This window comes from Toxorhynchites rutilus, chromosome 1 (genome assembly GCF_029784135.1).
Source record: "Toxorhynchites rutilus septentrionalis strain SRP chromosome 1, ASM2978413v1, whole genome shotgun sequence".
Classification (NCBI taxonomy): domain Eukaryota; kingdom Metazoa; phylum Arthropoda; class Insecta; order Diptera; family Culicidae; genus Toxorhynchites; species Toxorhynchites rutilus.
In genome coordinates this window covers 91328938-91343230 of record NC_073744.1, presented here as the reverse complement: position 1 = coordinate 91343230, position 14293 = coordinate 91328938, and the positions used below count along the sequence as shown (strand labels likewise).

The window sequence follows — 14293 nt, the reverse complement described above, 5'->3', positions numbered from 1 at the left end:
TTAGCCTCTTTCTAGCTATATAATCATATAGTTTGCACTCTCTGAGACTTATCGGTCAGGATCTGCTACATTTGTTGATAATGAATCATTCGCTTTGCGTTGTCCGTATGATCCTGCTATTTCATGAAGCATGGAGGGGATTGATATGTATATGTTAGAGGCAAAGAAGAAAATAAACTTTCTGCACCGAAACCACACATGAGAGTTTTGGCTTGTTGGCTCATATGTCAAGAAGTGCGATCCGAAGCAGAGTTGTCTCGTTCCCTTTTGTGTCGTGATTTGTAGCACGTAACAACAAAAGAATGCCACTGGGGGAAATGATTTCTGTAAGATCATATTTGAACGAACGAAAGCAATTTATTCAGTGAATGGATCAATTGGCAAACACTGACCACCAGAGAAACCTCCTGATTCCGTTTGCTTGATTCTCGATTCTCAACAAACTCAAACTTTGACGGCTGTGCGACACTAGTAAATGAAGTCCGATTGAACTGATATTTTGCATAGGGTAGTTTTCCGTGGGAATCAACATTTTTAATCAAGTTCGCTTTGAAAATTCGAGATGGCTATTTTCATTGGAATTTTTGAAAAAGGTCATTTTTGAGAAAAAGTTAAAAAAAACGGTTTTCGGATCACCCTAACGAAAAATAAAAAAACGGGTCTATATTTTGCGATAAAGAACAAAACTACCACATTTCATGGAAATCTGAGAACGACTATGTCGGTTTGGCATGGTATGGCTGTATACGAGGGCGGTCCGATAAATACCTAGACTCATCACCCGATAGTGTCAGTTTCACAAGATAGATTATTTATCGTGTAGTACATTCTCGTAAACGGCTACTGTCAAAATTTGAGCCGAATCGGACTCGTAGTTTTGTTTTGATCGTGTGTGGAAGCGGGCTTGTCCGCGGATTTTAGAGAAATTAAAAACGAGTAATTAATGAAATTAATTTCATTAAGGGTGCCAAATCATATAGTCGTCTTGTGACCCGTCGTTCTGCAAAAGTCGTTGCAAGATACCCTGAACAATCTGTTCACGTGGGCCCTCAAGCTGGGTATCGAATTCTCTACGGAGAAAACTGAAATGGTCGTTCACAGGAAGCACGAACCCGCCCAATTCCAGCTTCACCTATCCGGCAAAACGATCAAGCACTCGATGTTTTTCAAATACCTTGGAGTATATTTTGACTCTAAATGTACCTGGGGAATACACATTGCGTATTTGAAACAGAAATGCCAGCAAAGAATCAATTTTCTCCAAACAATAACCGGAACATGGTGGGGTGCCCATCCAGGAGACCTCATTCAGTTATACAAAACAACGATATTATCAGTGTTAGAATATGGCAGTTTTTGCTTCCGATCAGCTGCCAGGATTCATATTCTCAAGTTGGAGAGAATACAATATCGTTGCCTGCGTATAGCCATGGGGTGTTTGCATTCGACACATACGATGAGTCTCGAAATTTTGGCAGGAGTACCCCCGCTTACTCTTCGGTTCACAGAATTATCCTACAGATTTCTTATCCGTAGCAAGATCATGAATCCATTGGTGATTGATAACTTCGAAAATCTACTCCAACTGATTCCTCAGTCAAGTTTTATGTCTTTATACCATGAGTACCTTACCCACGACGTGCACCCTTCATCAGGCAACTCCAACCAAGTTTGCTTCCCATACTTTTGCAATTCCTCTGTCATTTTTGATCTGTCCATGCGACAAAAAATCCATGGAATCCCAGATCATCTACGCTCCGATTATATTCCGCCGATATTTTCGGCAGAATGTGGGAAAGTTAGATCTGATAAAATGTTCTTTACTGACGGTTCATACATAAACGGGTCCACTGGCTTCGGCATCTTCAATTAAAATTCCAGTGCCTCTTTCAAACTCAAAGATCCTTGTTCCGTGTATGTCGCTGAACTGGGTGAGATATACTACGCACTGGGGATCATTGAAACATTGCCCATCGACCACTATTTTATTTTTTCAGACTGTCTCAGCTCAATAGAGGCAATCCGCTCAATGAAGGTTGATAAACGCTCATCTTATTTCCTAACTAGAATAAGACAACTATTGAGTGTTTTGGTCGAAAAATTATTCAAGATTACCTTAGCATGGGTTCCCTCTCATTGCTCGATTCCGGGGAATGAGAAAGCGGACTCGCTAGCTAAGGTGGGCGCTTTAGAAGGCACACTTTTTGAAAGGCAAATTGCTTATAATGAATTTTTCCACATTCCTCGTCAGTAAACGCTCGTAAGTTGGCAGCGCATGTGGAGTGGTGATGAGTTCGGTCGTTGGTTACATACGATTATCCCTAAGGTCTCGACGAGTGCATGGTTCAAGGGATTGAATGTAGGTCGTGGTTTCATTCGCGTGATATCTCGGCTTATGTCCAATCACTACAACCTAAACGCGCATCTCTATCGCATTGGGCTCGCAGCAAACAATCTTTGTGATTGTGGCGATGGCTACCACGACATCGAGCATGTTGTCTGGTCGTGTATCCGGTTCCATACTGCTCGCTCTCAGCATTCTAGAGCACTGAGAGCACAAGGCAGACAATCGGAGATCCCCGTCCGGGATATCTTAGGTAGCCGTGATCCTGATCTTCTGCTTCATCTATACCTGTTCCTCAGGAACGCCGATGTCAACGTTTAATGATGTTTCCTTCGTTGTCTCCCCGTTTTATATCCCTCCTATCCGATCGATAAACTTTTACTTAGTCGCGGCAATACATGCACACACTCTTTATAGATACACGGGCCAAAGGTTGTGCAGTCCACTGATCATTCAACAAGAGCCAAAGGTTGTACCGCTCATGACAACTCTACATGAACTGATGATTGCGCCGGTTAGTGACCATTCTATCCTGGATTCCTCGAGTCGAGAAAGACGCACCACGCTAGATATGAGGTACAGACTAGGGGGGCGTTGCTGATTAAGTATCCCGTGTCGGGCACACGTACAGAGCATTGGAGACAGCAACATCCGAATTACGAAAACACTTGTAATACTAACCTCGAGCCAACCGCGAGTAATCGGCTACATATTACTAACATAGATAATAAGAAAAATTGTCAAAGTATTGAACTCCCGGCCCCGTGAGGCTAACGCCATATGAGCCTTGATAAAAAAAGGGTGCCAAATCAGAAAACATGTCACGTTTTTATGAAATAAAGTTCACGTTAATAACTAATTTTGTTGCGAACGGATTCTGAAGATTTGCATACGAAACGAATCTGAAATTCTCTAAGATTTGTTTGATATGCTATGCATTACAATCCCATAGTCTCTAAATAGTTCAAATTGATGAAAATTGGAAGCATTCCCATTTCCCTATACATTTGTTTTGTCCATTTGTATGCTTCCCTAACAGAGCTGCCAATAACGGGCGTACAGTGAGTACACTGTCGCTAGTGTATTAATATTGCATATCATTTGAGGAAATTTTTCACTTACCGTTTGGTGGTCATCGAAGCAACATCGTTTCAGGCGAGAGTCAAGTGGGAATGAATTGTCTTTCTCATTCTGCTCATTTTGTGTCATCTTCCTTCCTCTTGAGCTGTGGACGCGAGCGAATATATCACTTGCTGTGAATCTGGCATTGCAATGACGTGCACTGACATGAAGAAACAAATTGCGACATATGACGACTCCGTGTATTGTTCTCGCAAAGACAAGAGAGAATCGCTGCTTCTAGAATTGCTTCTACAAAACCAAGGGTGAATGATTTACCCTTTGCATTTTCATAAATATGAATAATATCTGAAATGATAAATAAGCATAATAAAAGAAAAGAATGCGTAGTCCTACGTACTAAGCGGTCGTGTCTTGGATACAACCTCCTACAAATTTTTTGGAAGGGAAATCGCCCAGCGCAATCAAAGAGCGCTTGGATGCTGTATACTCTGTGACTGTTCTCCTTCGATGGCGACCGTCAAAAATTGAATTAAAGAGTTTCAACGTGATCGCACGTCGGTTTTTGATGAGCCACGCCCAGGTGCTCCAAAAACGGCTACCACGAAGGATAACGTGACAAAAATCCACGATCTCGTATTGGCAGATCGCCGATTGAAGGTGCGCGAGATAGCTGAAACAGTAGGCATCTTAAAAGTCCGCGTGAATTTCCAACATGAAATTTTGGGCACGAGAAAGCGGCGCGATGGGTGCCGCGTTTGCTCACTCCGGACAACAAGCGCAACCGTGAGACCACTTCAGAGCAGTGTTTGACGCTGTTTAAGCGCAATCCGAAGGAGTTTCTGCGTCGATCTTTGTGCAATTTAGTTGGTTCAGGTCAATCACGGAGACCAACTACGAATTGTACAATCTACCCAAGCTCAAGCTCAAGCTCAATCCGAAGGAGTTTCTGCGTCGTTTCGTGACCGTCGACTAAACATGGATCCACTGGTATACATCAGAGATCAAGGAACAATCGAAACAATGGACTTCACCCGGCGAACGTGCTCCAAAGAAGGCGAAGACTGTCCTATCGACCGGAAAGGTGATGGCCACCGTTTTCTGACATTCACTAGATGTGATCTGCATCGACGACCTGGAGAAGAGCAAAACGGTCACAGGGCTCTACTATGCCGAGTTATTAGGCCGATTCGACGCCGAATGGCAGATAAAACGGCTCCATTTGGCGAAGAAAAAAGTGCTCTTCGCACTGGCTCACACCTCCGCCGTCGCAACGACCAAATTGGTCGAATTGCACTATGAACTGCTGCCCCATTCACCGTATTTCCGTAAAATAAAATGTCTATTTATTTCTTTCTCCTTCTATAGAAATTTTCCACTGTAATGAAAATAAATGAGATTTAAAATCAATTTGAGTAGAAGTATTTTCACATACCACATCGTCTCAATACACGACAAAAACATAAACATTGATTGAATTTTCTTCTACGCTTGCTCTGATTCGCAACTCAACAATACTGCCCATGATCGCATAGAAGACGTAATCGACAACACCATTAGTGTTGTTGTGTAGCTTTTTCGTTGTTTCTTGGCCTACAAGCATAACCATGCAAATTTCCAATGAAATTATCTGTCTAGTTGAAGGTTATTATCGGCAAAAAGAGGGCCTAGGTGATTTTGCGAATTATAACATATTTTTTCCATTTGGAAAACGCTTGCGTCTATTTATGAGGACAATCAATCATTTCAATGAACATTTGTCCGCATAGCTAGACGTAATCACCAGGTTGCTCTGTTTGTAACGTTAGTATTTACAATTCCGATAATAGTCAAAACGTCTCCGTCGGCAGTTTCAGTTGTTATCGGATAAAATTAAAAAGGTTTGGAAGAAATTTATTGAAATGTCTGGAAAAGGCGTTCTTGATTTGTCGCGAGTCTATGGTAGTACTTTTTTTCCTGAAGAATACTCTGGGATATGATAAGAACAGCAGGTTCGTGTTTTTTTCAATTAATTGACTTTGTAAAGGCAATCTGCAACATTGGTAATTTCAGCCACATGATTTACCGATATCACGATCAATCGCATAAAGATGGTGGAGTGACTTACTCCAACGGTATGAGTGAATGCTGAGTATGTGGATGTCACGACCCCTTGGTCGGCGCGTCTCACCTTGAGATATGAACCACCTTGTCTTCAGCGGGAGCAGCGAGAAACGTCAACGTACGGGCTCTCGGACGTAAACTTGTTATTTTGTTGTTGTTGTTTTCTCGATTCTTCCTCGGACGCCATTCTGAAAAAGAAACAAAAAATTATAGTGGATTAGAGAGCTGAAATTAAAAAGAAGTTGATTATTAAATATACTTACCTTACTTGCTAAATACTTACCTAGTGCGAACTTTATAGTTATTTAGTGCTAAAAGTACATTTGCGAAGTGCTATATGTATACAAGATAACCTCAAGATAACGGAAAGACTTGAAAGGACATTGAAAGGACAAAAGAGGAAATTGGAATATTAAACGTAAGTTCCTTCATTTTGAATTCCAAAAGCAGTTAACAATTGTGAATGTATTTATAGGAATTTTTTAATCGTGTTTATAAATAAACAGATTGTTTACCCGGAAACTTTCCTTTTTCCTCACCATCTCGTTGGCCTATTGCCAACAATTTAAAAAATTCGTTTATCCCTGTCCGGATAACGATGCCCCGGTCGAAGCATAATTCGGATGGAAGCAGCAGCAGTACTGGTGGAGTAATACCGAATGCCTGTAGAGCATGCCGCGAACAGGATGACTCCAGGATGGTCCAGTGCGATTCGTGTGATGATTGGTATCACTTTGAATGCGTGGGAGTAAACCAGGACGTCGAGTACCACGATTGGATCTGCCCAGCCAAGCTAAGCAGCAAGCCACGAACAAGCAATCGACGAGCAATATTACCACGACGGTACCGTCCGTAAGTACATGTATCGCCCCGACCACTAGCCAGTGGTGCACTACTCCAGTGTTACCGGTGAGTACTCCCGTCGAGCTAGTGACGAGTGACGTCACCTCATCAATTATGTATCCGTCAAATACAATATGCAATACATTTAGTCAAAATATGACAATGCCACCTCATTCGTTCATGTCGCCCTATTATATGATGCCACCCTATCAACCACTGCAAGGTAATTGTCCGATGCCACCGATATCGTCGTCTCACATGTCAAATCCGCAAGTTTCGTTATCGGGAGTGAATTGTTATGATACGTGCTACACAGTGCCATCAAGTACCGCTCAGCCTATTCCGTTTGTACCCAGTACTGTTCCATCCATTCCGCCGAAGTCCGTTTCGTTTGTGCCAACTGCTGCCCGACCAGGAGGACCACAAAAACAGCCGTCGGAGTCGCTGCATCCAAACCATCTTCCAAGAAACATGCAACAAGTTTTGGAAGATAACCTGAACCAGCAATCCGGAGCAAATTCCAGGAGGTCCGCTAAGCAGAGACAGTTAAAGTTGGAGTTGAAGATCTTGGATGAAGAACGGAAACTTAAGGAAGCAGAAGAAGCAACCCAACGCGAATACTTACGTAGAAGACACGAGTTGCTGAAGGAAATAGTCAACGATAATTCGGAGGCGAATGTAGAGGGGGATCGATCGGATTTAAGAATGTTCGATTGGTTGAACGAAGCTGCCGAAACGAATCTGCATGGTGCTCCGGTGCATAGTACGCCTGAGTTTCATCGCCAGCCAAACCCGTCTAGAAATCGAGTTCCGGATTCACTAGCAGCAGCATGCCAATCAACTTTTAATCCACACATGATGTCAGAAAATACGCCATCGCATTTTAACCAGCAACGAGGCAATCCAGAGCCTGGTTTCCATCCGGAGCAGCGTTTCACCCCAAGACAGGTTCCAGGTGAAGACGATGATGAAAACAACTTGACACGCAGCCAGGTAGCCGCACGCCAGGCGGTTTCAAGGGAACTTCCGTTTTTCAATGGTACTCCGGAAGAATGGCCGTTGTTCTACTCAACGTTTATGACAACGACCAACCTGTGTGGTTACACACCGGAGGAAAACCTTATTCGGTTACAAAAATGTCTGAAAGGAAAGGCATACGATGCAGTTAAATGCAGACTAATGCATCCAGCGAACGTTTCGGGTATTCTTTCCACCTTGAAGATGTTATTTGGGAACCCTGAGGTTATCGTCCAGAATCTGATAAGCAAGATCCACTCGACGCCTGCTCCGAAAGTTGACCAGCTGGATACGATCATCGAATTCTCTCTTGCCGTGCAGAACCTGTGTGCGACGATCGAAGCCTGCCAGCTGGAAGAATATTCATATAACGTGGCCCTCCTGCACGAACTGGTGGATAAACTACCTTCGTCGTTCAAGATAGAATGGGCGAAATACCGTCGTAATCTACCACGTGTACACCTCGCAGCGTTTTCGAAATGGTTATACGAGTTGGCAGAAATAGTCTGTCCGATTGCAAGCCTGCAATTGGGGGAAACCAAACCGGCCCGAAGCAGCAGAAAAAATTCTGCTTTCCTCAATGCGCACAACCAGGAAACATCCGATGATCCTGTGGGCAAGCCGCGTCAACAGGTCACCACTGAGCGACCTGCCAAGACATGTGTTGTTTGCAAAGGAAGTTGTTCCCATCTGGAGAAATGCAAGCGATTCGAGGAGCTGGGATATAACGCCAAGTGGGCAGTAGTGAAGGAGTTCAGCCTGTGTAGGAAGTGCCTCCGCAAACACAACGGAACGTGCAAATCCAAACAGGTTTGCGGAAAGAATGGGTGCACCTTCAAACACCATCAACTTCTTCACAACATCCAGCGCGATGGGACCGCCACAAGTAGTTCCAACGCTCCGGGAACGACTGCTGCTAAAGTTGCTCAAAACACTTCGGTTCGCGAGTGCAACGCTCATCACAAGTCCGCTAACAAGGGGCTATTTCGAGTCGCTCCAGTCGTCATCCATGGTCCGAGTAAGTCCATTAAGACGTTCGCCTTCCTCGACGATGGATCATCGCTCACCCTAGTGGATTCATCGCTGGTGCAAGAGTTGAAGTTGCAAGGAGAAACCATACCCTTGTGCCTCAAGTGGACAGGCAACAAGCGGCGGATGGAGAACGACTCTATGAAGCTGGACCTCGAGATTTCCGGGACAGGAGAAGTTCAGAAGAAATATCGAATTACAGGAGCTCATACCGTCGCCAGCCTTGATCTATTCCATCAGACGGTAGATATGCAAAAGCTTAGCGATCAGTACCCGTATCTGCAGGGCATCCCGATCGAATCCTACAAAAACGTACAGCCTCGACTGTTGATTGGGATCGACAACGCAAATCTCACTTTTCCACTCAAAGGAAGGGAGAGGAAAATGCATGAACCAATAGTAACGAAGACACGTCTCGGTTGGATTATTCACGGAGGAAGTGAAACGATAGACGCTCTAGTAGGGTATCATCGCCATAGTGTACAGCCGTGCCCATGTAGCGAACAATCCGATGAAATGTTGTAGCAAGCCGTCCGTGATTACTTTTCATTGGATAGCCTAGGAGTATACAAATCGGAGAAGCGTTTAGTCTCTAGCGAAGAGCAGCGTGCGCAAGAAATCCTGCAGTCAGCTGTCCAGACAAATACCGGCCGATACGAGGTTAGTTTGTTATGGAAATTCGACAAGGTTCGCCTACCAAACAGCAAACCAACGGCGCTGCGACGTTTCCACTGCTTGGAGGCGAGAATGAAGAAACAGCCGAAGTTATCCAACGTTTTGCGGGCGAAAATTGAGGATTATCTGCGAAAGGGATACATTAGAAAGCTTTCCCAGGAGGAACTGCGCACTTCCCATGAACGGGTGTGGTATCTTCCGTTATTTCCTGTATTCAACCCGAACAAACCCGGGAAGGTAAGAATCGTGTGGGATGCAGCAGCCAAAACAAATGGCGTTTCTCTGAACTCAATGCTCATGACAGGACCGGACTTGCTTACGCCTCTGGACTATGTACTCTATCGGTTCCGTGAATTCCGGGTGGGGCTCAGCGGCGATGTGAAGGAGATGTACTTGCAGGTACTGATGACCGAGAAAGATCAACATTGCCTCAGAGTGCTATGGTCCGACGACTCTTCCGGTAAACCAGACGTCTACGTGACTCAAGTGATGCCGTTTGGTACCTGCTGCTCACCTAGTTGCGCGCAATTTGTAAAGAATCTCAATGCGCGCAGGTTCGAAACGAAATTCCCTGCAGCCACACAAGCGATTATCAAGCAGCATTATGTGGACGACATACTGGTAAGCGTCGAAACGGAACAGGAAGCTATCCAACTCGCCAGGGACGTGAAATTCGTGCACGCACAAGCTGGATTCGACATGCGAAATTGGATTTCCAATTCGCCGGCAGTTGTAGAGGCGATGAAGGACGACAAAACAGCCGAGAAGAGCTTGAATCTCGCAGTGGAGTTGAGGACAGAGAAGGTTCTGGGAATGTGGTGGTGCACATCTACCGATACGTTCATCTACAAGCTCTCGTCAAAGCACGACCGAGAGCTTCTCGAAGGTCAACGAAAACCGACGAAACGCGAAGTTCTACGGACGTTAATGGCTATCTTCGACCCGCTTGGCCTGATATCGAACGTGCTAATCTATTTGAAGATCCTGTTCCAAGAGATTTGGCGCGCAGGCATCGGTTGGGATGACCTAATACCTGAAAGTCTCAACGAAAAGTGGGAGAAATGGTTGGATATCCTACCGAAGGTTCAAAATGTCAGTATACCCCGTGGTTATCGCTCCCTGACGCAGCTCGGTCCGCAAACCAATATCCAACTGCATACCTTCGTCGACGCTAGTCTGTCGGGCTTCGCAGCTGTCACCTATCTACGCTTTGAGCAAGGTAGCACAGTGGAATGTGCTATAGTTGGGGCTAAAACTCGAGTAGCTCCCCTCAAATTCTTGTCCATTCCGAGGTTGGAGTTACAGGCTGCCGTTATTGGAGTAAGGTTGGCGGATAGGATCATGAAGTCGCTATCGTTCAAGGTTCACACGCGATTCTTCTGGACGGATTCCCGTGACGTTTTGTGCTGGATTCAATCAGATCATCGACGGTATTCGCAATTCGTTGCATTCCGCATCAGCGAAATCCTGGAAACAACAGAAGCAGCAGACTGGGGGTACAAGCGGTCGAAAGAGAACGTCGCGGGCGATGCAACGAAGTGGCAGGGAGTGCCAGACCTCACCGAGAACAGTAGATGGTTCAAAGGCCCTAGCTTTTTATGGGAATTTCGCAGCAACTGGCCATCCAATCTGTACCGAGAGGATACTACCGACGAAGAACTTCGAGCAAACATCTTCTACCACCAGGCGGAACCTGCGCCAGTGATAAACGTTGAGGATTACTCGTCGTGGAAGCGCTTGTTGCGTGCAACCGCCACAGCACTGAGAGCCGCTCACAACATTCGCCAGAATTCGGAGAACGGGAAACGGATCACTGGCCCACTGTCGGCTGAGGAGCTTCAACAAGCCACTATCTACCTGTATCGACTAGCTCAAGTGGATGCTTTCCCGGACGAGATAGGAATTCTCAGCGCAGGATCTGAGGAAAAGACGTTGTCGAAATCAAGCTCAATCCACAAATTCAATCCGTTCTTGGATGAGCAGAAGGTACTGCGAATGCATGGAAGAATCAGCGCGTGTGAATATGCTTCGATGGATGCTAGGAATCCGATTATCCTCCCAAGAGATCATCACGTCACATGGCTGATAGTCCAGGATTTTCACGAACATTACCATCATCAAAATCACTCGACTGTCATAAATGAGTTGCGGCAGACTTTCCGGATTCCGAGAATCAGACGGCTTTTCCAGCGAGTCAGAACGAAATGCCAGGAGTGCAAAATTCAAAGGGCTACTCCACGTCCGCCTCCGATGGCTGATCTTCCTGCGGCAAGGCTGGCGGCATTCACCAGACCGTTCTCGTTCATCGGAATTGATTATTTCGGTCCTATGTTAGTGGTGGTAGGGCGACGACTTGAAAAGCGATGGGGTGTGCTTATAACGTGCTTGACTATACGGGCGGTACACATTGAAATCGCACATTCGCTCAGTGCGAATTCGTGCATCCTGGCATTGAGGAACTTCATGGCACGGCGAGGCGTACCAATACAAATATTATCCGATCGTGGTACAAATTTTACAGCGGCGAGCAAAGAAATAAAAGCGACATATAACGAGCTTGAGGTGGCACTCAAGAAGATGGATCAAGCGGAGGTTATTAGAGAAATCACCAGTCCAGAGACGGAATGGAAGTTCCTACCTCCAGCGTCTCCTCATATGGGAGGATCCTGGGAAAGGCTGATTCAGTCAGTGAAGAGGAATCTAACGGCGATGAAACCAGGGCGGAATCCAACGGATGAAACTCTTCGAAACATGCTGACAGAGGTAGAAAATGTCATCAACTCCCGTCCGTTAACCTACGTGCCGATAGAAGATCCTGAAGCCCCAGTTCTCACACCCAACCACTTCTTGTTGGGTTCTTCAAGTGGTCTCAAGCCGGCCACGATCTTCGACGACAGTGCAGTGGTTCTTCGACGATCCTGGTGCATATCACAGGTCGAAACGAACATCTTCTGGAAACGATGGGTGCGTGACTACCTGCCGGACCTCACGAAGAGGACGAAGTGGTTTGACGAGGTCAAGCCAATTGAGGTGAAAGACATAGTGGTGGTGGTCGATCCAGGACTGCCAAGAAATTGTTGGCCCAAAGGACGGGTAATTTCAGTAAACAAGAGCAAAGATGGGCAGGTAAGGTCGGCGGCAGTACAGACCCAGGCGGGCATCTATGAGCGACCAGCGACGAAGCTTGCGATTCTTGAGGTACGACGCGATGAGGAGGTAAGCCAGGGGTCTGGCATACCTGGGGGGGACTGTCACGACCCCTTGGTCGGCGCGTCTCACCTTGAGATATGAACCACCTTGTCTTCAGCGGGAGCAGCGAGAAACGTCAACGTACGGGCTCTCGGACGTAAACTTGTTATTTTTTGTTGTTGTTGTGTTCTCGATTCTTCCTCGGGCGCCATTCTGAAAAAGAAACAAAATTCACCAATGCGAGAGCGGTAGAAGCGTCTGAAAAACAGCCCAGTTTTACTACAACATTAGATACGGTGGCGAGTTTTTATGGATAAATATTGACAGTGTTCCAGTTAAGGAGTAAGAACATGAATGCTAAGTCGTATGCCCAATACGGTTCTACACGGATACGGAGGAGATACAAAGCCTACCGACTTACAAATTCAGACTAGTACAAACTGCTTGATTGCTACTATAGAGGCAAATAGCATCACAGCGTTTACGTTTCTTGAAATATTTTTTAGCACATATTTATTCTTTGTTATATTCAATATAATTTCTTTCAGTAGACTGAAAGACAGATGTGCTTCTTAACAAAATCATTTAATGCCGTGTTCATAAGAATACTACAACTTACATAGTAAACTATAAATTAATTCGCAGTTCACGATTTCTGGCCTAACTGCGGTGGAGGAGCATTCATCATTGGGGGACGCATTCCCATTCCCATCGGGGGCATACCTGAAAAAAGAACCACCGTTATTAACACCAAACAGAAAGAAGGAAATTAGAACAAAATGTACTTACCCATTGGCATCATCATAGGTGGCCGCATTCCCATTGGTCCCATCGCAGGACCAAGCGGAGTGCCATTTGGTCCCATTATAAGCGGTGGGGCACCCGCTGGCATACCAGGGATGAGCCCGGGTCGGGCAGGCATTCCTAGTTGGGGCGGCGGAATAGCAACATTTGGCTTCGGAGGTCCCGCAGTGAATGGATTCTGTGCAATCTTGCCTGCTTTGAAGGCCGCCGTTGTGGCATCAATCAAATGTTGCGCCTGTTCCTCCATCCATTTCTGGTAGTAAAATTTTACGTTATCCTTGTGCTTCCGGCCAGTGCAATGAGTTTTTCGCACACTAGGCGAATCGTGAGTTAGGTAGGTATCACAATAATCGCAATAATATTTAGGCATTGCTGAACTATATTTTCTTCACTTTATATCTAGAAATAGAGCTTTGTCTTAAGAAACAAATTAGCGTAAATTATTGATTCAGACACCTACAACTATATTATTTTTTAAACTTAATTAGTTAAACAATTTTTCCGATACTGTTGTTGAGGCTTGTGTTAGCCAGAAACGTCTAATTGCGATCTGACTTTTCAAAAGGCTTTTAAAACCGAGCCAGTGTTGAATCGAGGCTTCTCTCATACCTGTGTCAAGATGAATCATCAAAAGTGGGAAGATTAATATACCGAAAAAAATAAATATGACAATTTCGAGACAGTATATGTTCTACCTGACTGCATCAGGTATAATGATCGTTGGTAACCGACACAACGTCATACAAATTTATTCTGAGCCAAGCTTTAGGCAGAAAACTCTACGAAAAGATTTTTTACCTGAAACGAGAGATAAAGATAATTGGTCACATCGTCAGAAATTTATCATTGTCCTCATAATTTCAATTTATGTTCCGCTTTGAGGAAAGACGAAACATCAGCCACGCAAAAAGTCGCATTGAATAATGTTCACAAACCATGCACAAAGGTATTGTGTATAGTTTACAAACGTAGAGTAAACAGTAGTCTTTCAAGAAGGAAGGATTCTTGTGATTCTTGTGATGTCTTCCACGATACGGAAAATTCGCATTTATTGCAATACACTCTGCAACATCAAAAAAAAGTTTATCAAAATGCATTCTCCTTTATTTCGGACCACGTGTTCCGCAAGATAACAATATTTCTCGCTTTATTGTGATAGCCACCTTATTTTTTAGCTACTAGTTGATACCCGAGTGGGGCCATAATTTT

General features: G+C 44.9%; 2 protein-coding genes across 2 annotated transcripts; one reads left to right on the top strand and one right to left on the bottom strand.

Moving 5' to 3' along the window:
• Nucleotides 1-6125: 6125 nt before the first annotated feature.
• Nucleotides 6126-12382, top strand: LOC129761173 (uncharacterized). The gene is made up of 3 exons (XM_055758886.1): nt 6126-6253; nt 6316-8875; nt 8942-12382. Exons 1-3 carry the CDS (start codon nt 6126-6128, stop codon nt 12380-12382), a joined length of 6129 nt encoding a protein of 2042 aa, XP_055614861.1.
• A 464-nt stretch (nt 12383-12846) lies between these two features.
• Nucleotides 12847-13661, bottom strand: LOC129765980 (U1 small nuclear ribonucleoprotein C). The gene is made up of 3 exons (XM_055766445.1): nt 13545-13661; nt 13070-13483; nt 12847-13003 (listed from the first exon to the last, which is right to left on the bottom strand). The coding sequence occupies exons 2-3, from the start codon at nt 13452-13454 to the stop codon at nt 12927-12929; spliced, it is 462 nt and encodes a 153-aa protein (XP_055622420.1). The 5' UTR covers nt 13455-13483; nt 13545-13661; the 3' UTR covers nt 12847-12926.
• Nucleotides 13662-14293: the final 632 nt, after the last annotated feature.